Genomic DNA, 27,913 nt, shown 5'->3' on the forward strand with positions numbered 1-27,913 from the left:
GTTGCGAATGATTGCTTTAGTGCGTATATAAGAGAAAAAACTAAGTTAAGAAGTGCTCTTCAAGGGCAACGAGTTTCCCTCACCACAGATACATGAACATCCGTGCAAAACCTCAATTTTATGTGTCTCATAACACACTTTATTGATGATAATTGAAAACTATACGAAATAATTCTTTCTTTTTGTTTGGTTGAGAATCACAAGGGTGATACACTTGGTAGGGCCATAGAGATGTGCTTGCATGATTGGAGGAGACCGAAAGTACTTGCAATCACACTTGATAATGCAAGTTCTAATAACGGAACAGTTTCTTATTTGAAGAAAAAAACCAAGTATAGGAAGGACACTGTTTTGGAACATGAATTATTGCATGTTCGGTGTTGTGCCAACATCCTAAACTTAATTGTCCGTGAAGGGTTGAGGGAATTTGATGAGTCTATTGTGAATGTGAGATGTGTTGTGAAATATGTTAAGTCATCACCTCAAAGGTGGAATACATTTATGAAATGTATTTGGTTGGAAGAAATTGCAAGCAAAAGTGACATTTATTTAGATGTACCGACTAGGTGGAACTCCACCTATCTTATGTTGGAATGGGCTTTAAAATTTCGAAAAACTTTTGAACGGTTGGAAGAAGAAGATTCGGGGTTCCTTAGAGGTGTTGGAGACTATGATGACGATGATGATCAAATTGGTGATGTGGTGAATAGGAGAACATCAAAGAAGTTAGGGCCTCCCAATAATAACGATTGGAAGAAGGTAAAGTTGTTTGTATGGTTTCTTGAACTATTTCATGATGCAACTTTATCTTTTTCGGGGAATGAATATGTAACTTGCAACTCCTTTTTTCTGGACTTAGTTAAAATATCCGATGCAATTGATGTGGAGTGTGAAATAGAAATCCCCGTGGTGGGATTAATGGCCACAAATATGAAGAAAAAATTTGACAAATATTAGGACAACTTAGATAATATGAATATGTTGTTGTTTGGGGATTATTCTTGATCCTCAGTATAAGATGCGATATTTTGACTTTGCATTGGAATGCATGTATGCCAATGATCCCACAAAAGCTGTTGATTTGAGTTGGAAGGTTAAAAATGCTTTAATCCGCATGTATGAGGCATATGCTGATAATGAGAGAGGCAACAATTCTGATCTACAACAGCAGCGCACAAGTCCCCCACGTGAAGAAGTAAATTCTACAGATGGTAGTGGTAGTGGTAGAGTTGATAGGACGGCAGAAAGAATGACTATATTCAAGCAACGGTTACAGTCAGAAAACACTTTGGAGAGCAAGAATGAGGTTGATAGATACCTAGCTGAAAGTTGTGATGAGGCATTCCTAAGTTTTGACATTCTTATTTGGTGGAGGGTTAATTCAGTTAGATATCGTGTACTTTCAAAAGTTGCACGAGATGTATTCACAATACCGATATCTACAATAGCCTCTGAATCTACATTTAACATGGCGGGTCGTGTCCTTGATCCTTTTCGAAATAGTTTATCTCCAATGATGGTTGAGGCTCTAATTTGTACATAGAATTGGCTTCGTTCTTCATCTACTCTAATCAACCTTAGGACTTTAATGAATGAGGTGGAGGATTTTGAGAGGCAGCTGAGTATGTTTCTTACTTACTTCATTTTATAACCTTTTTTTTTTATAAGTACTTCATTTTATAACTTTTTTTTTTATAAGCACTTCATTTTATAACTTTTTTTTTATAAGTACTTCATTTTATAACTTTTATGATATATAATACTATATGTTATGAAAATTTATATAATTTGTTTTGTTTCTTTATTGTATAGAACTTGTTCGGGACGGTGACAATTCTATGGAGGCTTCAAATACAGTGTCTACAACCAATGCAAGTTAATGAGGTGAATTGTATTTTAGCTCGTTAGTTTTCAATTTTCACTTTTGCTATTTGCTAATAATTCTTTTGTTTACACTTTACAGCGTATTGTGAAAACTGAAAAGTGAAAAGTATGCAAAGCCAAAAGATGTAGGAAGCTAGGACTTAAGAGCTGCCAGGAGAATAATTGTATAATTTGCATTGATGTAAATTGTAATTTGTATTTAAAGGTTTTAATTTTTCAGTTATTTGGAACCTATATAATTTTTAGTTTTTATTATCTATGCTTGGGAATGGTTTTTTTTTTCTTTCTTCCTTTTAGAAGCCAAATTTGCTTGAGAATGTTTTTTCAATTCTCTTTCATTATCTAGTATAATTTTTAGTTTTAACCTTGTTTAAATTGTTTGGATGGATTAGTAGTAAGAAAATCAAGTAGTTATTCCTTTTTTGAAGTTTCTGATGGATATAGATAAATTTTTTTTTTGTAGTAAAACCTTTTATTTAAATTTATTCATTGTAATTTAGTTAGCATATTGCTTTATAATTTATTCCTTTTTAGACTATCGGTGAATCGCTTTGTAACTTGCATTTTTTTTATAAGCATTTTGTGGGTGGCTTTATAAGTTGTATTTTTTTTTGCTTCAAATTGGATAAAATGTTAGTGGATTTTACTATTGGGTCGAAAAAACAGAAGAATAAGGTTGCGCTATTGGCCCATCTGGAATAGGGTTGGACCGACCGGACCGAATAGGCATAAGGACCGGTTCGGACTGGTCCTTATGCCTATTCGGCCAGGGTGAGAAAACCTTGGACCGAATTGGTCCGATCCGGTCCACAAAACCTCATTATTGATTTCCCCATACACAAGACATTATTAATCACATTACCAAAAATTTTTCCTATATTGCTCGAGATCTGAAAAATACTAAGGAATTCCCTGTTATTGTTCATCAATCAACATTGCCTGAATACCCACTGATCCAAGCGACTACTACTGTGAATACTAAATAGAGGGAAAAAGTTGTTGTTTCCTCTTCTGCAAAATTTAATAAATCCTCGAAGTCTAAAAAGAATAATGTTCTTGGAGGGCTTAATAAAAAAGATTTGATTTACTTGTTAAAGAAGTCTCTTGAAAATGATAATTCTGATGAATCCGATAACAACTCGGAAGCATCTTCCGAAACTTCAGTTGCTAGTATACAACAATATATTTGGACATCATTCAGAAGGTACCCCGAGATTATTTAAAGATGAATGATCCGTTGGCACAAACCGACAAAAACTATTGAAGGCTATCGTCCTAGACTGATTGGCCTCCTCACTTAATTCGACATTGACAGAAGATAGACTACCGTCCTCCCAAGATTGATTAGTCTCCAACTATCAGATTCCTGCAACTGCCAGATTCCTGATACTGCCAGTACTACTTTCACTATTTGCTTTCACTATTTGCTTCAGTTCTACTTTCACTATTTGTTTTAATAATTGTAATTGAGGCCCATTTCATCTATAAAATGGAAACCTTGCTTCAGAGGAAGGTATCACTTTCGTTTTATGAAACATTTCATTATGAATATTTTCTCCTCCTCTCTCCCTTTTATACTTCTTGGATTTCTTCAGAAAATCCTTACGCCTTTTGTTAAAATTATCTTTGTAAATTACTTCATCATGAATAAATATTATTTCTCTTATTAAGTGTTTTAATTTATTTTTCAATATTATCAAGTTTCAGTTATCTAGTCTGTCCAATTATCTGATCCTATTTTTGGTTTATTTTCATTATCACCAGTTCTAATTATCTGGTCCTGTTATTTTCATTACTTGTAGTTTCAGTTATCTGGTCTTATATTACTTTCATTACTATTACATCCAGTTACCTAGTCCTATCCAATAATCTGGTCACTATAATTTTTTTTTTCACATCATTTTTTTAACACTTTTAAATATTTTTTTTTAAAATAAAAAATTTCTAATTTTATTAAATAACATTTTCTTAATCACTAAATTAAAAAACTTAAAACAAAAGGGGAGTGGGACATCAACGGGATCCCAGCGTAATCCTTTACCATTTTACTTTTTTAATATATTAACTTTCATTGCTTATCAGTTATCAAGATGGTGAAGCAGATCACGTGCCTCACACATGCCAACCTGACCAGTTTTAAAATAATTTTACCCCATTTCCGATGGAAAAAAGAACAAAGAATAAAGAAAGGAAGTACAAAGTGCGAGGGTCGCTCGAAGGCGTTGCCCGCCATCTTCAATCTTCTGAGTGTGTTTGCGCATAAATAAAAAATATAAAAAATCTCTGGAGGGTACTTTAAAAACCCTAAACCAAGTTCTTTGTTCGTGAGTGTCACCTGGGTAACGATCGCAGCCGGGGATAGCTTAAGATGAAGGTGGTGGCATTGGTAAGCGGCGGCAAGGACAGCTGTTACGCCATGATCAAGTGTATGGAGTACAGTCACCAGGTTTATTTTCTTTCTTTCCTTTCTCGTCTGTTTGGTTCCCGAGAAAACCCCTGGAAAACAAACCAAAACATGATAAAAAGAAATTTGATGTTCGAGTCATATATATGTTGTTACTTGTCCCATGGGGCTTGGTTCCACGAAATATCGATTGGAGTTTGTAGGTTCTTAGTTATCCAAACAAAGGATTAATAATTGATTGGTTTTTGTAGGTTGTTGCATTGGCGAATTTGTTGCCGGCTGATGATTCAGTGGACGAGCTTGATAGCTACATGTACCAAACTGTTAGTCTCTCTTCATCTCTAGTTATCGTGGTGGATGACTAATTAAAAAAAAAAAAAAAATAGCGTTGTGGATGCCAATGCTTTGAAAACTATGTTTAGAAGTAAGCTTTGGGCCCACGGAAAACTCTTGCATTACAACAGTAATACATGTATTTGTGTGCCACACGTCTGTTTATCCCCTTTGCTGTGAGGGTTTATCTTGTTCTATTTTATTTATTTATTTATTTTTATAATTCCTGTAATAGGTAAAATATTTCTTCATTATTACTTGAATTTTATTTACCCATAAAGAAAATGTGCATAAACGTTTCTTCTTACTTGGTTTGTTTACTGTTTTGTTGGGACTGTTGAATGCTTTCATCAGGTTGGGCACCAAATAGTTGTCACCTATGCAGAATGCATGGGACTACCATTGTTCAGACGACGAATACAAGGATCTACAAGGCAAGCCTTTTAAGTGGGAATTCTTTGGTAAAATCAATTATCTGATATCAGGGAACTTAAAAACAATCTCTTCTTATCACGGAACTAAGAAAGTGATATTAACTTGTAATTCCAAAAGTGCTAGAGTTCAATGATGGAACCACATGTAGAGTAAGGGAGGGCATCAATGCCCGGAAGGTTTGAAAAACATCTTCACATGTGTCCTTTTTGGAAGAGAGCTTCAAAGAAGCTTATGGTGCCCCAATCCTATTTTCTATTTTCTTTTTATATATACCTAAAAATGAATTTCTATTTACATATAAAACCTTTCCTTTTCAAGAAGCCACTCATTCAAATTCAATCAATGTCACAATGCTACTGCCTACTGTTGATTAGTTATTATACCAATTTTCCTATTTTTATTTTGCCTCCCATGTAATTACTGTGACCGACATGGGACCTTATATCGTCTTAAACCAAACGTTGAAAAGAACAAAACAAGTTAAGCTTCCTCTATACTGTTTCTGTCTCTTTAAGGCTTCTTATCGCATAACATTGGGATAGTAGTGCTCCAATCTAAACACTTCATCAAGCTACAAAGGTTATTCTGTTTTGTTTATATCCTTATATGGTTTAATTTACATATATTATTTTCCTTTGGTGAAATTATAGATAGCAAAATATTTCATTTACAAAAAAGTTTTGGAAATACTTACCTCGCTATAAATATAATTTTACAAATGACACATTTGAATGAAACAAACAAAATTGTTTTTTTTTATATTGCCTTTAGATTACATATCTAAGCAAAATAATGCCTTCACATCAGCATGAGAGGTGGTTCAAATTTAAAAAGAAAAAGGTGAGTTCAAAATTTGAAAAACCTTGAGGGGCAGCTTAGTTGGTCCGGCCTTGGGTTTGCTCCCCAATAGTCACTAGTTTGAGTCCCCTTAGGGCCACTGGAGGTTTACCTGGTCGTTAACTTTAGGGCCCTATGGGATTAGTCAAGGTGCGTGCAAGCTGGCCCAGACACCCACGGTTATCAAAGAATTTTTTTTTTGAAAAAAGGTGGTTTCAAACTTAATAGCAATATTCCCATTAAATGGATGTTTATTTTTGTTTTGGAAACTTTTGTATATTTCAAGACGATCCAAAAAGGAAAGCACACCATCTGTAATGGATTGGAGGAAGATTTGATTGTCATAATTTTTGTTCCCCCCTCCCTCCCCTAAGGTTGATTGTTGGCTCCGCCCTTGCAAGAATTATTTTTCATTTTTTGGCTAGTGTTAATTATGTTTCCCTGACTAATATTTGTTTTTTCTTTATATGTTTTATGTATTCTATTTATTGATTATAATTTGGTTCAAAGGGAAGGACAACTATTAGCTGGTTAAAGATCTAACAATTTCACTGTGAGTCCATGAATAATAATGATTTTCTGTTTTAACTTAAAAACAAGAACACTCGGGGTATGACCATGTTTATGCTACTAATATTATTTTGAGCATTAATTAATTTTTGATAATGATAGAAAGTGGCAAAGCATATATTGGTATTGGTTTTGCTGAAGATAATTTTGGGGATTTGGGTTTCTCTTTTTTGATAAGTAAGAAGATATTTTATTGATTTTGAAATAGACATAGACCCAAGTATACATGTGATTACACCTAGTTAGGAACTAGAAACGGTTACAAGGAAATCATGAAAGTTGAGACCATTAAAGTTATGACAATGGCCCACATAACTAAAGTCTTCCAAAAAAAAAAAAAACTCTTAAAACTCTTCCAAGGAGTGCTCTCGATCTTCAAGATTTGGGTTTCTCTTAATATTGAAAACTATTAATTGGTGACTGCCACCAATGCATAAATGCAAAATTGCATGCTATTTTAATTAATTTAATAACTTTGTTGAGGTAAGATGCAAACATTTAGATATCGTAGAAGCAAATCATGTGGTTGGCTTTAAGGTGACATTTGTCGTTGTAAATTTGAAAGGATGGTATGAAATTGTCCACTTTCTATTGGAATCTTTGCAAAGAAACAATTTAACCCCTAGGGGTTGGCTCAGGTGGTAAGAGCCTTGGTCTTGGTGGTATGCTCTCTCCAAGTTTAAGGTTCGAATCATGGGGTACAAAGAATTTATAGGGTCCATCGGATTGGGGGAGTTTCTCCTTGAATTACCTGAGGTGCACTTGTGGGAAACTCTTTGCCGAAGGCCTGTTTACCTCCATGATTATTCAAGACCTTATTCCGGATACTCAGTTGAATGAAGGCCAAGGTGCATTTTTCCACTAAGGATGGTTGGAGTTTTCAATTGAGAAGGAAGAGGTGCTTGTGGATCTTATAGATTTGAAGGGGATAAAGCTTCTGGGTTGAATGATTTCGCTATAGCTTTTATATTTTTATCCCAAAATTGTTGGAGAGCACAAGAAGGAAGACGTGAATTTTTTTCATAATATTTGTTTTTCTTTCGTTGTTAATCATTCCTAGAAGGATATGTGCTCAAAACATCACCGATTTTTGGCCAAACAATTGGTTAGGAATGAGTATAAGTTGCTGGTTAAGGTATTGACTATTTGGGCTTCAAATGTGTTGGGGAAATTAGTTATGAAGTTTCAAGATGCTTTTGTTGAGTGACATATCTTGGTATTTGTTAATATGTTTTTTTAATAACTAATTCAAATTTCATTAATAGCTTAAAGGTGCGCACTCAAGTACACATGGTGTATACAACAGAAAGCATTTGTTTAGGAAGGCGGAAAACAAAACTAGGAGTCCAAATTTAGTAATGAGCTGACATCCATACACATAGCTACTCACTGATAGTAAAACCAGAATTAAAAATCCAAGAGTCATTTGTTAGTTTGATATTGAGAAAGCCAGTGATCATCTAATGGGGATTATTCAACATATCTTAGGATGTGGTCGAAATTGTTTTTATCAACGCCTTTCTTATTTGGACTATTGCTATAGACTTAATGGCCTAAATTTGCACGATTTTCATATATCTTTCTCTCATTCTAGGTGAGTGTCTCTCTTAGATACTTCTGTGTATTTGTGTTCTGCCTTTAGTGGTAGTTGATAACAATATATTACTTATCATAAAAAATAATTCTAGGAAGGTTTGGTAAGAATACACCACAATGAGTTTTATCTTGTATTTCTGCCATGAGATTTCTTTTTAATGGCTGTCCTGGCTTCTTTAATAGTTCTAGAGGTTTGAGACAAGGTTTTCTGTGTCTCCTTTACAATTCATTTTAGTTGTGGCTCATCAAACTGTTTAGTAGGGTTGTTGAAGTATCTAGGTTTTGGCTGGTGGGTGGTTCTAGAATCGTGGTGTCTGTCTCTCACCTTCCATGTGCTAGTATTTTGTGATGCTGAACATCTTCCTAAGTATCAGATCAAATCTTGTATGTTTTGAAGCAGGTTTATGTTTGAGAATTAATTTGGGTAAAAGTGAATTGTCCCAGTGGGGCCAATTGAAGGGTAGATGTTTTGGCTAGTATTTTTTGCTGTAAGGTGGGTTCAATTCCTTTCAACCATTTGGGTATGCCATTTTGTTTGGTGTATAAAGAAACTTCGATTTGGAATCCTTTATAGAAAGAATTGTGAAATGTAGTTGGGTTAAATGAATTATATTTGTTAAATGGAGGAAAGCTACTGGGAAAATGTATCTATAGGAGATATATATTCTCATTGCCACTTCAAATTTCTATAATCGAATATATTTTGACTAAGAGATTTTCCCATTTGACTTGATATAGATGAACATTAAATTTTCATTAAAGTGTGTGTGATTCATAAATGAATGACGTACTGTTAATTATATTTATTAAATCCATATTCTAGTTTTTAATGGTTTTATGGGTCATTAGGCATCAGAAGCTTAGCTACAGAATGACCATGGGTGATGAAGTTGAAGACATGTTTGTTTTGTTAAATGAAGTGAAAAGACAGATCCCTTCTGTCACAGCAGTATGTTCTGGTGCTATTGCATCTGACTATCAAAGGCTACGAGTGGAAAGTGTTTGTTCAAGGTTAGGGCTTGTTTCTCTGGCATATTTGTGGAAACAAGATCAGTCATTGCTTCTTCAAGAAATGGTAAACAGTATATTAACAGTAGGAATGGAAACTGCTCAATTTTCTTTTTCTCAAATTCTTTTGTAACAAGGTGTGTTTCTTTTGATCTCAACTAGATAACAAATGGGATTGTAGCTATCACAGTGAAGGTGATTCCTGGTTCAACTTACTCTCTGTGTTCCTTTTGAACATAATTAAGCAATTTATTTTTTTTGTTCTTCTCAAATGGAGGTATTTTGCTTTCTGAATGAGAAGTTACTAGTTTGGATGTTCTTTGAGCACGTACTAAAAAGTTTAACTGGTAACAAGATTCAACATCCGTATTTTGTAATATAGCCTTCCCATTAGGGGTAGGATACCACACATTTTGTTTCATCCTGAAGTACAAAGATATAAGAGCTCCATGAAACCAAAGAAAAGAAAACCGTATTAATAAACTTAAATGGGGTTGGCTCAAGTGGTAAGGACCTTGGTCTTGGTGGTATGCTCCCTCTAGGTCTCAGGCTCGAACTCTTGGGTGCAAACAATTTTTATGGGCCGTGTCCCATTGGTGAAAAGGCAATAATTTACCTGATCCGTATGATGTGTGTGTTACACCGATCTGGAGTTAAAAACGTGTTGCGTTTGCACGATGTTCGAGATTCCTCATCATCAAAATAAACTAAAGCAACGTACTACGTGTTAAACTCTTTAAAAAGAAACCATAACATTAACTTAGTCTTCAATAAGAGAAGTGCATTTATGAAAGCTCGCTTTTTGGCGCGGGCTAAGAGCATAGTAAAGTTCTTTTTTAATTTTTTTAAAAGAAGTATAAAATATCAATTCAGGACCAGAAAATGATCTAAACAAATATTCTCAAGTATTTAGTTGATATTGAAGATCATTTATGGATCTAAATAAATATTCTCATGTATTTAGCTGATATTGAAGATCATTTATGTACCATGGCACCACACTCTGTCTTATGTGATATATATGCTTTGAACCCAATATAATTGTGCAAGTTGGCTTTCTACATGGATTGATATTTGACTTTTTATGTTAGCATAGAAGTCAACACCTACAATTCTTGAGCCTTTTGTTCATGGCCTTTTTCATATGGTTTGATTCAACCATGTACTTTAATTTGATTATTGCTATGAAATATCATAGAAGTGTATATTTCTTATTACTTTTAAAAAAAATATCATAAAGTGTATATTTAGCAAGGCATAATGGAATTATATAAAAAATGTTATGTTTGAGTTTATGCGAAATATATTACCATCTTGCCATTTGAATTTTTTTTATTGTATTTTATGGATTTTTTTTTTTTGTTATTATACATTGTCTTTGAAAATGTGAGATTTACATAAATCAGACGCACACTTACACACTTATTTGGTTGGAAGGAGAGGTTGGAGTCAGTGTTGAAGAAGGTAGATGAAGGGTTGGGTTTGTTTATGGGTTTGGGCCTAAATTCAATGGATAAGGAAGAAGGAAAAAGGATGGGGGAATTGCGGAATGGGCCTGTGGGTTTTAAAGTTAAGACAGCTGATGGGCCGGATCGAGGCCTAGCAGGTCGGCCTGGTCTCTGGAAGGCTAAGCCTTTACACAAAATACAGGGCTCAAAAAGCCCGAGGGAAGGGGTGGCCTAGCCCAAGGGCTTGGTGGCTCCGACAGACACTTCAACGTCACAGACAGGGTCGACGGCGGCCGGCGAGTCTCTGAGAGGCTCTCTGACAGGGGTTTTTCCTATGATTACTCTTTATTTTCTCAGATTTGAGACTCAAAACTCTGAAGCTACCCAGAATAAACCTTCGACGGCACAGGAGGTTGCGAGTTCTTCACAGAAAGGGACAACATTGGTAGTCGATCCCTCAGAGGTACTCAGGTGGTGAGTTCAAATTCGGCGAAGGGGAGTTTGTTGCCTTCCTTCGAGCTCGAGGTTCTGAATGGAGATTCTCATCTCGGGGATGGGAGGTTCTCTTCTCTGTCGTTACTGGTTCCTACTATGTTTTGGAGGAATTGAGAGGATTTTTGAGGGGGTGGTAGTGGTGGAGGGAGATGTGGAATTGAGTGGTAATGTCATTGGGTCCATTGAGAAGTTTGTTCCTGGGGTCCCTTGCATCTAGAGGTTTAACTTTGAGATGTAGATGGCTATTGGAAGGGAGGAAGAGGCAAAGGCAACTGAGTCAGGAGAGCAGAGGGAGCTTGGTGAAGAAATGGACCTTGACCCATTGTGTTCTATCCATCTTGAAATTGAATGGTCCAATTCCTCATCTTATTGGGTGATGAGAAAAGTGGATGAAATCAAGGATTGTGTGGGAATCTCTTGTGTTGGATATGAGGAAAAATTTAGAGTACTTCTAATAGCTATAGAGGCTGGTCAACCTTCAATGGCTAGATCCGCTCTAAAGAAGGAGAGGAAATTGAAGAGGTTATCATATTAATTATAATTCAAAGGAAGGAAGTGCCTTTAGAGATGAAGGCAAGGAGAGGGTTGTTTATTGTCATCAATGAAACCAACAATCATCTCTTGGAATGTGAGGGAGCTGAAGTCTAGGGGTGTCAAATCATGTTAACGGGTCGTGTTCGTATTGTGTCAAGATATGTACATTACACCTAATGGGTCAACACGAACACGACTCGTTAAAGATTTCGTGTCAAATTTCAAACACGAACACAACATGGTAAGATAACGGGTTGACACGACATGACCCGTCATGACATGTTAATGAATAAGAAATAAATTGACACGACACGACATGACCCGTTTTGTTTCAACCCGTTTATGTTAATGGGTTGAACAGACACGATACGACACAATCTGTTTGACTTGATTGATTTTATATAAATATTTAAATATAAATCATATCTATAAAAAATAAAAAATTAACTACAAGTTTAAAATTACAATCCAAACAAATATGATTCACACACATTGTAATAATATATTAAAATTATATCCCAAATATAATAAACAAAACACACATAGTAAATATATTAATGTTACAATCCTAAATATAATAAAAACACAAATCTAAACAAATTTAGAGCTTGAAGAATGAGGTGGGAGTGTCCTCCAAGTCCTTGCCTTTATTGTTTTCCAACTCCATTACATCTTCGGTTAACTCGTCCAATTTAACTTCTTCTTGTGTTTCTATTAAAAAAAAGACATCAGTAAAGTTTTATATCAAATAATATTATTGTATTGAAAAATTACAATCATTTATTCAATAAAATAAAAATAATATTACCTTGCTTCTCGCCATATAACCAATCTTTAGTGCAAACTAATGCTTCAACAATATTTGCTTTTAGTGCACTCCTAAACTGATCAATGATATGCCCACCAACACTAAAAGTAGATTCAGATGCAACTGTAGAAACTGGAACACTCAAAATGTCCCGAGCCATACAAGCAAGATCAGGATAACGAAATTCATTTCCTTTCCAAAAGGAAAGAATGTCAATCTTTACATTTCTATCTGCCTTAGGTTCATCCAAGTAAAGATCCAATTGACTTTTCCTCATATGGGCAGAAAGATCATCAGGTCTAAATGAATCAAATTCCTGTACACAAAAAATAAATAAAAATATTTCAAGATAATATGTGATATGAAACAACAATCTAATATAAATCATTAAACAAAAAATATTATTTGATATTACCTGAAATAAATAATTATTATATGAAGACTGACTTTCCGCTCTACTAACAGTGCTATCAGAAGTTGTGGTAGAATATGTCATTGTGGGAGCACTAGAAGAACTATATTCCATGAGAAGAGATGCCATTTTGCTCCGAACATTCATATACACTGAAACATTCTCCATAAAACTTTGTATAAGAAAAATCAACAAAATGAAGCTTGTATCGAGGATCCAATATAACTGCTATAGCCAACATCACATTGAACTCAAACCAATATTTCTCAAACTTAGCAAGTATTTTACAACACATTTTTTTCATGTAGTCATCTTCACCCTCAGAGTGCTGCTTTAATGTAAAATAAATCGAAAACATTGATGGAAAGTACAGATTGGCCGTAAGGTATTTGATCCCAGAAAAATAACAAGTGGCTTCATAAAAAAACCCAATAAACCGTTAATCTTCTATACTTTTTCCCACTCAGATGTTGATGGACAATGCTTAAAATTGGAATCAGTCAACTCCAAATGACTAAAGGCACGACAATAGAAAAGAGCACTCTCAAGTATAAGAAAAGTAGTATTCCATCTAGTGGGGACATCCTGTCTCAATACTTTCTTGTTATCCAAAGACATTTGATTTTGTTGAATCTAAAAATTTTACTTTCCTTATTTGTGGTCCTTTGACATACTTGATACTTTCACGAACGTTTTGGATAGCAAAATCAATCTCTTTTAACCCATCTTGTACTACCGGATTCAAATTATGAGCACAACAACTAAGATGAAAGAACTCACAATCACAAACAAGAGCTTTCTTAATGTTCAATTGAGTTCTTAACAACTTTATCATTAGAAGAAGCATTGTCTAAAGTCAATGCAAAAATCTTGTGTTGAATTCCCCACTCACATAGCAAATTATAAATTTTTTTAGACAAAGATATGCCATTATGTGGTTGTGGCATGAAAGAAAAGTTCAAAATCATTTTCTGCAGAACCCATTTCTTATCCAGGAAATGTGCTGTAATGCACATATAACCATCAATGGTTATTGAAGTCCACAAGTTAGATGTTGGAGAATCATTTAACATGTATTTAATCCTTTTTTTTTTCTCGGTTATTCATCTTAATCAAATCAGCCTTGGCAGTATTCCTAGAAATAATTGGAACATCTGGACGCAAATATTGTAATAAAGATCTCAGTCCCGAATATTCAACAAACCGAAAAGGTAGTTCATGCTTCACAATAGCAGTTACCAAACTCTCTCGATATTGTTCAGTATCAAATTTAGGAGTGCTTGCCGAAATATTTTCACTATTTTGTGATAACATCATCTGATCAATATATCGTGAACTTCTCCTAGGGCATGTGTCAATGTGACGCTTCATATTTCTGGTTCCATATTTGCTCGCTGCCATGTAAGTAATTCCACACATATTGCACTTGGCTCGTGGCTTGCCATCGTTGATCTTAGAATTAGGAACCATTTCAAAAAAAGTCCACACGTTTGACCGTTTCCTTTGTTTTGCTTTAGATTCCTCATTTTGAAAACTTTTTGAATCAAACGGGTCCAAATAATCAAATCGTCATTTTCACCTGCTGCCGAACTTATCTGACAACAAACAACAAGAACAAATGCAAACAGTATTATATTTGTGATGCTAATTGAGACGATGTTTGGCTGCAGAGAATTAATGCCTTTTTCCCCGAGAAATTGCTTGTGCATTCAGATTCGTTCATGAATCTTAAGTAGCCATGGTTTTGGGCAAAAGATATTAGAGAGGAGTAAAATGAAAGAAAAACTTCAATTAATGCAAGTAAAATGATGTAGGCGGATTTGGATTGTTGTTGTCATGGCAGCCTGAAACATCTTTCTTTTGAGAAAAAAAAAGAGATGTGGTTTAGAAACTTCATTAGTAAAAGAGAATAGCAAGAGATTACTAGTGAAGATATCACAGTCCATCTTATTTTGCAGGAATATTCTAATTCTAATCTTGATGACTGCTGATGTGTATTCTAGCTTTGTTTTGTGACACTTAGATATTGGATCTGACTGAATTGGTGCCTTATTCTATGTATCTAAGAAAATAATTACAAATTCCAAATCATGAATAATAGGTTAGATTACTTCAAATACCTATCCAATTCGATGGCAAGTGGGTTGGGGAATAGATTGTTTAGGTTGCGTTTGGATGTTGAAGTGAGTTGAGTTAAAATGATAAAATATTGTTAGAATATTATTTTTTAATATTATTATTATTTTGGGATTTGAAAAAGTTGAATTGTTTATTATATTTTGTGTTGGAATTTGAAAAAATTGTAATGATGAGTTGAGATGAGTTGAGAGGTGTTTAGTAATCAAACGTACCCTTAGACAATCTTCCAATAAATTAAATATAGGTCATTGTCTTCATTTAGTAACACAAGCATAAAAACAATTTGATTTCTATGGAGACGCCTAGAGTACACGTTTATGGAGATGCCTAGAGTACACGTCTCCACCTACTATTTGATTTCATGAGATCCTCATCGGCACATTTTAATTGAGTTCAGGCATCATGAAATCAAAAGGATCGAGCTAATGTCGGTTGTTCCAGCTTTATTAACGGAGTTTCTGTTTTTATATATGTTCCAGCTTTATGTTATGGTAAAGGTAGAGTTTCTGTTTCAAAAGGATCAAGCTAATCTTGACTTACAGTGGGCGACGGGGCGCTGGCAGTGGGCAGTGTGAATCCGTGGCTCTAAGTGTGCGTGGGCGACTTGGCGTCACCGTGAAGAGAATTGGAGGGGGGTGGCATCACCGTCAAGAGAACTGGAGGAGTGGAGGGGGGGCGACGTGGGTTCGCGGCTCAGACTTAGGAGGAGGAAGTGAAATTTTTCTGAAAAGTGAAACTGGAGGGGGGGGGCGTGGTTAGAAGGGTTAGAGTTAGGGTTTTTTGAGTTTTAGGTCTTAAGGGTATAAATGTAAATTTCATTTTCTTAACGGGTCATATCAGGGTTGACCCATTAGTGACCCGTTAAGCAATCGTGTCTTAACGGGTCAACCCGTTTTGACCCGAACCCGTTAACACTAAACCCTAACCTCTTTTATCGTTTCGTGTTCGTGTTGGGTTAACGGGTCATGTCACATATTGCCACCCCTAGGCTGAACGACTATAGAAAACGTCTTCGGGTAAAGAATATGATTCAAAAGTGGAGTGCTGATGTTATTTGTTCCAGGAAACCAAGCTGAAGTTGATGAATCAAACAATTGTGAACAGTTTATGGAGCTGTCAATGTGTGGGATGGATTGAATTAGTTTCGAAAGGGGCTTCGGGTGGTATTATTGTTATGTGGGATATGAGGTAGATCGTTATGTGGGAGAGTCTATGGTTGCTTGCCATTTCAAAAGTGTGGATGATGGATTTGAATGGGCTTTTGCGAGGATTTATGGTCCTAACATGGATAATAGCTTTTGGGTCATTAGGGGCTCTCTTGTATGGGTTAGGTGTTTTCTTGTATACATCCAATATATTTGGTTACTCCTATTGATTTATATATATAATATTTTTACTTATAAAAAAAAAGAACATGGATAATAGTAGGAGTATTTTATGGAATGAAATGGCAGGTGTTTGCTGTTGTTGGGATGTTCCTTGGTGTTTTGGAGGGGATTTCAACATTACACGATTCCCTAACGAGCGAGTGGGGGATAATTATTTCTCATGCTATGAATGTTTTTTCAGATCTAATTTTTTAGCATGGTTTGATCAATCTACCGATGGTTGGTGGGGATTTTACCTGGTCAAATGGAAGGGGATGGAGGCTGGACAGATTTTGGGTTCGTTTTCCTGATTTGAGGCAGAAAAGGTTACCTAGAATGTGTTCTGACCATTATCCTATTATGCTGGAGAGTGGGGGCACTTTTAGGTGCTTTTTGGATAATGAATTAAGATGAGATGAAAGTTGAATAAAATATTGTTACAATATTATTTTTAATATTATTATTATTTTGGGATTTGAAAAAATTGTATTTTTTATTATATTTGGTGTGAGAATTTGGGAAAGTTATAATAATGAGATGAGATGAAACACTTCTTGTATCCAAATGGGGCCTTAGAGAGCTAATGCATTTTAAATTTGAAAATATGTGGTTGGAGGCTGAGGCTTTTGTGGATGGGGTGAGGTCGTGGTGGTCTTCGTATTCTTTTTCTGGTACTCCAAGCTTTGTTTTGGCTGGTAAACTTAAAGCATTAAAAACAGATTTGAAGAAGTGGAATGTTGAGGAGTTTGGGAACACGGAAAATAAAAGGAAACTTTTGATGCAGCAGTTGTAGAGTTTGGAGGAAAAGGAGCTTTTGGGGGACATATCCGGCGAGGAATTGGAGAGAAAAAAAGGTGGTGGTGGATGAATTAGAGAAGATCACTTTAATAGAAGAAATCTCTTGGAGACAGAAATCCCAGGTCCTTTGGCTGAAGGAAGGTGATAAGTGAACAAAATCATTCATTGAAGAAAAAATGCTATTGAGGTTCTTCATGATGGTGATAACATCATTTCAGATCAAGAGGTCATTAAGGATCACATTGTCAATATCTACGAGAAGTTGTTTACCGAAGAATACTCATGGAGGCCAAAGCTTGATGGACTATTTTTTGACTCCATTGATCAGGCAAGTGCAGAATGGTTGGAGAAAGTTTTTTATGAGGATGAAGTTCTTGATGTGGTTAGAGGAATGGCAAGGGATAAGGCTCCGGGTCCGGATGGTTTCTCAATGGTTTTGTTTCAATCTTGTTGGGATATAGTGCGGGATGATATTATGAAGGTTTTTCTTGAATTTTATACATTTATGAAATTTGAGAAGAGTTTCAATGCTACATTTATAGCACTTATTCCCAATAAGGTAGGGGCTGTGGAGATGCGGGTTTTTCGGCCTATTAGTTTGGTTAATGGGGTATACAAGATAATCTCTAAGGTGTTAGCTAATCGTTTGAGTGTGGTGTTGGATAATATTATATTGAAATCTCAAAATGCTTTCGTAAGAGGGAGGCAAATTCTTGACTCGGTTTTAGTTGCTAATGAGTATGTGGACAACATAATTAAATCAAATGAATCTGGAATTTTGATTAAATTGGACATGGAAAAAGCATATGACCATGTTAGTTAGGATTTTCTCTTGTATTTGCTTGGGAGATATGGTTTTGGAGAGAAATGGTGTATGTGGATCAAACATTGCATTTTGACGTCAAGATTTTTCTATTTTGGTGAATGGCACTCCGGTTGAGTTTTTTAATAGTTCACATGGTTTGAGACAAGGAGATTTGCTATCTCCTTTTTCTTTTTGTCCTTGTCATGGATGCGTTGAGTAGAATGTTGGAAGCGGCGGTAGAAGGAAGGCACTTGTCGGGTTTTGAGGTGGGAAATGAAGAACGGGATAGCATTAAACTATCTCATCTTCTTTTTGCCGATGACACTTTGATTTTCAGTGAGCCCAACCAAGAACATATTTGTTCTTTGAGAGCATTGTTGTTATTTTTTGATGCTGTCTCAGGTCTTAGAATTAACTTAAACAAGTCTGAAATTGTACCTGTGGGTGCCGTAGGCAATATTTCAGATTTGGCTAATATTTTGGAGTGTTAAGATTTCTTCACTGCCGCTGAAGTATCTTGGTCTTCCCTTGGTTGCTTCTCACAAATCTGTTTTGATATGGGATGGGTGATCGAGAAGATTGACAGAAGGTTGGTTTGATGGAAAAAGTTATATTTGTCTAAAAGGGGAAGAATTACTTTGATAAAGAGTACGTTGTCTAATATTCCTATGTATTTTCTTTCACTTTTCCCTTTGCCGGCTGGGGTTACTAGAAGAATTGAGAAAATTTATCGTAATTTCTTATGGGGAGGAATAGGAGAGGAAAAGAAGTTTCATTTGGTTAGTTTGAACAAGGTTTGTCAACCAGTTTCTTGTGGAGGATTGGGGGTGAGAAATTTGAGGTTGCTTAATAAAGCACTCCTTGGGAAATGGCTTTGAAGATATCATGAAGAGAGAGATGCTTTATGGAAGAATGTTGTTGCTGTTAAATATGGGAGTGGGTGGGCTATTGGTGTTCTAAGGAAGTTAGAGGAGGATATGGGTTGAGTTTGTGGAAGTTTATTAGGAAAGGTTGGGCAGAGTTTTCTAAACATATTAAATTTAAGGTGGGGGAAGGGAAGATGATTCTCTTTTGGCATGACATTTAGTGTGGGGAATCAACTCTTAAATCAGATTTTCCGTCTCTTTATAGGATTGCAAGGGATCAAAATATTGCTGTGGCAGATTATCTTCAATGTACGGATAATAATATTCTATAGAATGCTGACTTTATTAGAGATGCAAATGACTGGGAAGTGAATGTTGTTTCAGATTTTTTGGGAAGAATTTATAATTCAAAAGTGATGCAGGGAAGAGAGGACAAGCTATTGTGGGACCATGCTGGAAATTTCAGGTTTTTAGTCAGTTCTTTTTATAAGGTGCTTAATTGTCATTCTGGCTGTGTATTTGCCTGGAAAGCATTTGGAGGGTGAAGGTACCTACTAAGGTGGCGTTCTTCAGTTGGGTGGTTGCTCTAGGGAAAGTTTTGACTACAGATAACCTTAGAAAACGTGGTTTGTGTATAGCTGATTGGTGTGTCATGTGCAAGAAGGATGGTGAATCTGTAAATCATCTTTTTTTACATTGTGAGGTGGCAAAGTCTTTGTGGAATGAGGTTATTGGTTGGAGAGATTTATATTGGGTGATGCCTAAGGAAGCTGTGGATCTTCTTGCATGTTGGCATTGTTTTGAGGCAAGGAAAGGTGTTGCTGCCAGATGGAGAATGATTCCTTTGTGTTTAATGTGGTGTTTATGGCTGGAAAGGATGAGAGATGTTTTGAAGACAAAGCGTTCTTTTGTAGATCTTCGAAATTTTTTCTTTTCTACTTTGAGTTTGTGGGCTAATATCTTTGTAAGGAATGATGAAAATGTATTGAATCTGTTTCTGTTTTAGTTTTCTTGCTTTCTAGAGTGTAGTAGGTATTTCATTTGTATACTTCCTGTGTACTTGGGCTGTGCCTATTCGTGGTAATAAAATTCTTATTAATCATAAAAAAAAAAAGACGCACACTTGTGCTTTGCACTTTGTGCCTAGGCTCTAGACGGTGTTTGTGCTTAAGTGCATCTAGTGCTTTCACCAACACTGTTTGTGACCTATGAGTAGAGTTAGGCTTAAATTTGGACATCACTCAGTAAACAATTTTGCACTGAAGGAACCAATCCCTATGAACCATACATGATGGCTGCTACCCTTTCTTTTTCCTTTGGTACCATTGTGCATCATATAATACGACTAAATATTTTAAAAAGTTTTCCGGCATTCATGTGTCATCTTTCTTTCCTTTCTCACTACTTTTCATAACATAGGCATATTCATGTCACAAACATATCCATTGCATGCAACATAAACATTTCAATGAACTCGTGAATGGAACGTATCATCTAAGGTACATAAAAAGGGGCTTCCGAAGAAAAATGCATGTTGCGTTATGGGGACGCGTTACACAAGTCCGGGGTTTAACCTGGTAAAAGACATGTCTCCGGGATTCCTTGTCATAAAAAAATATTAAAAATTGTTGAAACAGTAATGGAATGATCATATCTACTTATCGACTTGGCTTCAAGAACTCAACAAACTTCTCATCACAACTTGGCAATATTTTATTGTATTATCCCTTCCAACACTAAGTATAGTCCTTTGTATACTTCCTGTGTACTTGGGTTATGCCTATTCGTGATAATAAAATTCTTATTAATTATTAAAAAAAACTCTTAAGTATAGATCTGTTTTCTCTCTTTAAAACACTTAAAGAAGCTTGTTCATGTTTTAATGGATTCTAGCCTCTCTCACATTTATGATGTAGTGATTGTGTTTCTTACTATGCTTTGAACTACTATAGTGATGCTATCAACTACTCTGTATAATATAAATATGGTCTAGCTTTTCTCAATTGGTACTGTGAATGTATGTTAGATTTCTTTATGTAGTATTAGATTCAGAATTAGTAAAAATCCTATTGTTGTTATCTATTAAATTTACATTTACCATAAAAAAGAATTAGTAACAATCATTTGTCATCATATGCTATTTTCTTACTGCATATTAAGAGAAACACCTTTTTATATTCATATGGTTGGCTTGTAGATCAGAGTTCAACACACTTTCAATTTCATAGGTTGCAGCGATGGGGTTGGACCCTAGAAAGCATTTGGGCAAAGATATAGGTTTCTTGAAGTCTTATCTGCATAGATTGAAAGAGTATGTCGAGTCCTTTTTTTCTGTTTCTTGTTCAACGTTTTTTATTGGTAAAGCTTTTATTAAATTTATGAGCAGAAGTATAAATGCTTTGTTCATTCTGATGTTACTACACAGGTTGTATGGGATTAATGTATGCGGCGAAGGAGGGGAATATGAGACATTGACACTTGACTGCCCCCTCTTTCTTGTAAGTTGACTCCCTGACACATTTTAGTTTAATAATTTCGATTTAGTTCTGCCCATGTTACTTTTGACACCTCCCCTTTTCCCACTGTTCATCACAAGGCATACAGTAAGTCATGAATAAGTTGTGGTTCTGCAATCATATGTAATTTTATTACGTTAGTCTTCTTCATTCATTGGAATTTATGACTCTTACGGGCTCATGATCTCAGATTTTCTAAGGGATCTGTGCTTACTGCTAGTTTTGATATTTTCTTCTTTTAATATTGTTAGTCAAGGTTCTGGAAGACTTTGTTTATGTGGATCATTGCTTTAGATTTAAATGGTCTCAGCTTCCATGATTTTCTTGTAACAGTTTCTAGGTCTTAATTTGGTGTACTCACATGTATACTTCCGGTGTAACTGGGATATGCCTATCTTTATATCAATCAAATTTCTTCTTACTTATAAAAAAAAAAAAATATTGTTAGTCAAGGTTTAGGTCACTTATAATATTTTATGTTTTTCTTTATATGTTATTGTTATTAGCCCTATTTATCACAAACGTATATCATTATGAATTTACAGAAAGCCCGAATTGTACTCGATGAATTTGATGTTATAATGGACTCTTCTGAGGCCATAGCCCCAGTCGGAATTCTTCATCCCTTGGCCTTTCATCTAGAAAATAAGGAAGAGTCCAATTCTTTAAGTGGCATTGACAAAACCTCTGAGATTTGTCCGGAGAAAGTGGGTTTTGTATATGAAGTGCAAGGTGATTTTCTTCAAAGCAGTGAAGCCATATGCCAATCTGCTGCAGAAGTCACCAAGTTAGATGGAGTTGCAGAACATAGACTTCGCATTTCAAGAACAAAAAGTTATAGTACATTTTCCATTTGTTGCTGGTTGCAAGATTCGTGCCATACTTCAGCAGGTAGACAATAGAGGAATGGTAATTTTGCAGTAATTCTCTGCAATTGTTTTCCTTCCTTTTAAAAAATTGCATCCTTTGCTCTTATTTCAATTTATACTCTTACTATGTTAACTGTTTTGTGTTAATTTTGATTTGTAGGTTTGCAACAAGATTTGGAGGTTGTTTTAAAGAAGATTGAACTAGAGCTTGTGGGATGTGGTTTTAATTGGGAGAATGTCCTCTATGTTCATCTATATATTGCTGACATGAACAAGTTTACCATAGCAAATGAGACATATGTGAGATATATAACACAGGAGAAGTGCCCTTTTGGTGTTCCATCCCGAAGCACCATTGAACTACCATTGTCACAAGTGGGTTTAGGAAGTGCTTACGTTGAAGTTTTGGTTGCAAATGACCAGAGTAAAAGAGTTTTGCATGTTCAAAGTATTTCCTGCTGGGCGCCTAGTTGCATTGGACCATATAGCCAGGTAAATTATCAAGCAGTATTATTTTTCTCCAATTAATTATTATCAGATAAACAATTGCAATCATCTCAAGTATGCCAGGTTTTGTTTGCCAGTGTGTTCCTTCAAAATTCTTTTTGGGAATATTTTCTTTTCATAAGGGATTGATGCAGGCAACAAGGAGATAGCTTTATTTTAGTCTGATTATTTAATTTTAGGGTCAGAAATATTTTTGTAATTTTTTAATGTCTCCAATGAGTTTTGGACCACTAGATCTTATTTTGGGTTTCCTTTGTTTTTCTTTTTATGTAAGATTTTTTCTGGTGTTTGATGCAACAGGGTTTTTTTTTTTTTTTTTTTTTTTTTTTTTTTTTTTTTTTTTTTAAAATAAGTAAATTGATTCAATCAGAAATGCGGGTGGGTGCAACCCACACAGGGTGTGTACAAGAGAAGCACCTGACTAGGAAAGCGGGAAAACAAGACAAAATTGTTGTAGTTCGAGAATCTAGGACTATTCTGAGTCGACATTCAAGCATAAAGAGTTGTGATAAATGGTTTTGGCCAGGTTAAACAGACTGGGTTCTAACATTATGTTAAGTATCCAACCGAAAAAGCAAAAGCTAGTAGATGGAAAAGCCAAACTAGTACATCAGTTTATATTGTCTCAAATTCATCCAGCTGGGTTTCCCCAACAGTGCGTTAAAAGTTAAAAACAATTATTTATTTGATGCCAAGAGGTAGATTTTTAGGAGGCGACAGCAAGGTTGATTTTGGCTATACTTGATTTTGATGGTTTGGTGCTAGTATTTGAACAAAAGTCGGTAAATCCTGGAATATGTATTAAAATAATGTCATGTGTTTCTTGTTACCACCTTGACATGATACTTGTTAGAGGGTATTACTGTAATAAGTATAACTAATGAGGGTATACTCGTCAATTATATGTTTTTCTATATAGTGGAATAGTAATGAATAAAATGTAGGGTTTTTGAACAAATGGTTTTCCCTCCATGGTATCAGAGCGTGCCTAGTCCATTTGATTTCACCTGTGTCTGCATACATTAAAAAAAAAGGGAAGAAAATTGACTTGGTGATGTTTGTTTGACGGCAGTAATGCCGTCAGTTGTCAGTTGGTAGGGGCCAGTTGTGGTCACCAACCCTTTCTATGGTGGTCGATGGTGCGGTGGTGCAGTGGTGCTGCTGGGTGTGAGTGGAAAAGATTTTTCCAGCACAACACCTGGTTTTACGTTGTTTTTGGGGTTTTCTGGCATCTTATCCGGTAGTGGCTGTTGGATTTGAGCTCACTGTCATCATCTGTACCTTCCGATGACTTTCCTGTCATTGGAGGCCACTGGTAGGGCCACTTGTCGAAGCTGAGGAAGTATTTGGTTGCAGAGCTTAGCTATTCGGCCTTGGGGTGAGGATGTCCTTAACCCATATTAAGTTTTTGCTCCTATCTTGAATAGCACCTGCTTGGTAACGAGAATAAGGTAATCCACAACCCACGTATTCTTGTTACAATAAGCTAATCCGATTTTCAACCCAGTTTCAAGCCGGAATTGGTACAAACACTGTTCGGACCTGATATCGACCTCATACCGGTTCCAACCCGATACATACCGGTTTGGGGCCGATTCCGGCTGATACATACCAGTTCTAACAGATACAGACCGATTTGGAGCCAATACAGAGACTGGTTCAGAGCTGATGCATCCCGATTCGGGGTTGATACATACCGGTACAGGCCGAAATTCAGCTATTTTCACTGATATTTGCTGTTAATCAACTAGTACAAGCTGAAATTCGGACATTCAGGTCTGTTTCTCGTGTAGTTTCGGCATATTTTACACGACTTCAGCTCGGTTTATATTTTTCAAATTGGGTTCTTTGGTTTTTCATCCATATTTCACATCTTGTATTGGTTTCTTTGGTTTGGATTGTGTGGTATTTTTCAGCCTCCATGTCTTCTAGATTTGAGTCATTGTTTCTTACATCAAGCTTTAATGTGCCTATGACTTCGGTAAAATTGAATGGGAAGAATTTTTTAAGGGCAAGGGTCTTCGTAGCCACTTGGTTGATACAAAATCCGACTCAACTAGTCCTACATTTGCTCAATGGGGACAAGATTGTGCTCAAATCATGTCCTTGATGTTGTCTAGCATTTAGCCTAATATTTGGTCTAGTTTGATGCATCTTGACACTGCGCGAGAAGTGTGGGGGCATCTCTCAAGCAAATGTATTCAGGTTTTGGGAATATGGCCCGCATTTATGAGTTGTGTAAGCAGTTCTTTGGGTTGGAACAATGTACTTTGGGTCTTGAAGAGTATTATTCTCAGGTGATGAGTATATGTGAAGAGCTTAAAATATATCAACCTATTACTTCTGATGTTTCACGTATGCAACAACAACGTGAATACTTCAATGTTGTTTGGTTCCTTGTTGGCTTGAAGCCAGAATATGAGTCTGTTCGTTCCCAAATCTTGGCTAGTCCACAGATTCCCTCATTTCTAGATGTGTGCTCTCGGCTTCAATGTGCCACATTGTCTGGACATGGGTCTCAGTTGTTTTCTGATTAAAGTAGTGAGAGATCTGCTTTGGTTATCTCTTATGGGAATCACAATGTTGGTCCTATCAGGCGTGGAGGTTGTGGTGGTAGAAGTGGACATAGGGGATGTGACACCAAGGGTGGTCGCACTCAAGGTCGTGAATCTGCCATTTGTCAAGATACTACCTCACCATCAGCTAGCTCCTACCCGCCTCTAGATTCCAATATTGTCACCATATCGAGAGATGAGTATGCTCAACTTTTGTCTTGCACACAGGCTCCGTCATCTTCCACAGCTACTCTTGCTCGATCAGGTACAACATCCGCATGTCTTCTCTCATCCACTCAAGTTTCATGGATCATCGATTTGGGCGCTAACAAACATATGACCGGTTTGTCTTATTCCTTATCTATTTTAGATACTGTGAAATCTCCAAAGAGTGTTACTCTTGCTAATGGTTCTCTCTCTAAGTTACAGACATTGGATCAACTAAGCTCACTAACTCTATATCTTTGTCATTTGTTCTATATGCTTCTGGCTTTCCCTTTAGTTTGTTGTCCATTGGTAAGATGACTCAAAATCTCCAATGTTCAGTGAGTTTTTAGCCTTCTTTGTGAATCTTTCAGGATCTCAAGACAAAGAAGAAGATTGGCATGGGGCATGAAGCTAGTGGCCTGTATTATCTTGATTTCAAGCATTCGCCCACTCAAGGTCTCACATCCTCATCATCATTTGCTTTTGAATGACATTGTCACCTTGATCACCCTTCCATTTCCCTTTTGAAACGTCAGATTAGAAATCTTGAAAATGTATCTTTATCTTCCTTTCCTTTTGAAGCGTGTCAACTTAGCAAACATCATCATGTGTCTTTTGTACCTCGAGTTGATAATTGAGCTTCGAGTCCTTTGAAGTAATTCACTTTGATGTATGGGGACCAATCAATATTGAATCAAACAAATTTCAGTATTTTGTTACATTTTTGGATGATTATTCTAGTATGACATGGTTGTTTCTGATGAAGGCACGATCTGAACTTTTTTCCATATTCCAAATCTTTCGGAAATAAATTAAAACCCAATTTGGACTGAAAATTCAAGATTTGCGTTTTGAAAATGCTAAAGAATATCAATCTAATTCCTTTGCTACTTAAGTAATAAAGGAATTGTTCATTAAACCTCATGTTCTTATACTCCTTAACAAAACGATGTAGTTGAACGCAAAAATCGTCATTTGTTAGGTGTAATCCGAGCACTTTTACTTCACATGCATGTTCCTAAACTTTTTTGGAGTGATGACGTCCTTACTGCTTGTCATCTTATTAACTGCATGCCTTCATCAGTCCTCGATGGTGCCTCTCCTTTATCCATTTTGTTCCTTCGATCTCCTTCATTTTCCCTTCCTCCAAAAATCTATAGGTATGTTCGTTAGAGCGGTGTTGCTACTACTGAAAATTCGGTACCGAATAGTGTAAATTTTTTTTTATTTAAATATATTTTTTAACCACTTTAATTTTTTTTTAAAAAAATAAAATTTACAAAATTATTAAAAAAATATTTCCTTAATCATTAAGTAAAAGGAAAACAATAAAAAAAAAATTAAAAACACAATTCGGTGGAAAATTTCGGTGGGAGTAGTGTTTCTCTGTTCGTTATGTTCAAAACCTTGGCCCAGGTTTTGATAAGCTTGATCCACGTTCTACTAAATGTATTTTTGTTGGTTATTCCCGGACCCAAAAGGATATTGCTGCTACTGTCCCGTTCTGAGACGCTACTTCACTAGTGGTGATGTCACATTCTTTGAGTCCATACCCTATTTCTCAGACATATTTTTGATTGGTGGGTGTGATCTTCTATCATTACCTACTCTTACCCTTCACTCCTCAACCTCACCCACTCTTCCCTGGCACCTTCCACTATTCCTTTAGAGGCTTATTCACGTTGCCTGCGGCCATTGGCTCCCATGCCTCCACCAACCTCGTCTCTGTCTTCAAATCCTAAGTTCCCTAGTACTTAAGATCTCAGCCTATTGCTCTCAAAGAAGGTACTCAGTCCTTGTGTTACTCAACATCCAGTTAGCCAGTTTGTCTCTTGCCATGCGTTATCTCCTTCATTCTCATGTTTTATTTCTCAACTTTTAAAGATCTTTGTTTCTAAAACAGTCCAAGATGCTTAATCTAATTTGAGGTGGAGGACAACTATGAAGGATGAAATTGATGCTCTTCACCATAATGGGACATGAGATCTTGTTTCGCTACCACCTCTGTTGGCTATAAATGGGTGTATATAGTCAAATTCCATCATGATGGTTCTATGAAACGTTTGAAAGCACGCTTGGTCACTAAGAGTTACACTCAAGCTTATGACATTGATTATGAGGAGACCTCCTCCCCGGTTGCCAAAATCTCTTTTGTTCGTGTGCTTATCTCTCTTGCCCCTAATTTAGATGGACCCTATTTCAGTTGGATGCTAAAAATGAATTTCTACATGGTGACTTGCATGAAGAAGTCTATATGGAGCAACCACCTAGGTCTGTTGCTCAGGGGGAGTATTGAGGTTTTGTAGTTGAAAAAGGCACTATATGGTTTGAAACAATCCCTTCCAGCATGTTTTGGAAGGGTTTTTGATGCTGTGTTGGCATTTGGCCTGCATAGATATCAAACTGACCATTCCAGTGATGCAAGTCATATTTTGTTGGTTGTATATGTGGATGACATTGTAATTATTATGAGTGACTCAATTGGGATTGGTAGGTTGAAACCATTGAGTAACGTGTGTT

General features: G+C 36.0%; 2 protein-coding genes across 5 annotated transcripts in view; both read left to right on the forward strand.

Annotated features, from left to right (window-relative positions):
* The first annotated feature begins 231 nt into the window (after positions 1–231).
* LOC121260142 (zinc finger BED domain-containing protein RICESLEEPER 2-like) lies at positions 232–1,543 on the forward strand. Its single transcript, XM_041161988.1, has 2 exons — positions 232–759; positions 1,013–1,543. Exons 1-2 carry the CDS (start codon positions 232–234, stop codon positions 1,541–1,543), a joined length of 1,059 nt encoding a protein of 352 aa, XP_041017922.1.
* A 2,522-nt stretch (positions 1,544–4,065) lies between these two features.
* The window catches only part of LOC121259519 (diphthine--ammonia ligase), a 50,490-nt gene continuing 26,642 nt past the window's right edge, over positions 4,066–27,913 (forward strand). Inside the window, exons 1-9 of one of the 4 annotated variants that reach the window (XM_041161129.1) lie at positions 4,066–4,330; positions 4,540–4,611; positions 4,976–5,055; positions 8,909–9,134; positions 9,230–9,262; positions 20,968–21,050; positions 21,165–21,237; positions 21,801–22,146; positions 22,285–22,616. In XM_041161129.1, coding sequence (XP_041017063.1) covers positions 4,253–4,330; positions 4,540–4,611; positions 4,976–5,055; positions 8,909–9,134; positions 9,230–9,262; positions 20,968–21,050; positions 21,165–21,237; positions 21,801–22,146; positions 22,285–22,616 — 1,323 coding nt within the window. In that variant the 5' untranslated portion in view covers positions 4,066–4,252. The remainder of the gene's footprint in view (positions 4,331–4,539; positions 4,612–4,975; positions 5,056–8,908; positions 9,135–9,229; positions 9,263–20,967; positions 21,051–21,164; positions 21,238–21,800; positions 22,147–22,284; positions 22,617–27,913) is intronic. The other 3 variants (XM_041161130.1, XM_041161132.1, XM_041161131.1) reach the window with 3 other exon arrangements.

Source organism: Juglans microcarpa x Juglans regia, chromosome 4D (assembly GCF_004785595.1).
Source record: "Juglans microcarpa x Juglans regia isolate MS1-56 chromosome 4D, Jm3101_v1.0, whole genome shotgun sequence".
NCBI classification, from domain to species: domain Eukaryota; kingdom Viridiplantae; phylum Streptophyta; class Magnoliopsida; order Fagales; family Juglandaceae; genus Juglans; species Juglans microcarpa x Juglans regia.

Coding starts and splice junctions, on each gene's coding strand:
- LOC121260142 (XM_041161988.1), top strand. CDS start 232: ATGTGCTTGCATGATTGGAGGAGACCGAAAGTACTTGCAATCACACTT. Junction 760..1,012: donor ATAATAACGATTGGAAGAAG/GTAAAGTTGTTT, acceptor CTTGATCCTCAG/TATAAGATGCGATATTTTGA.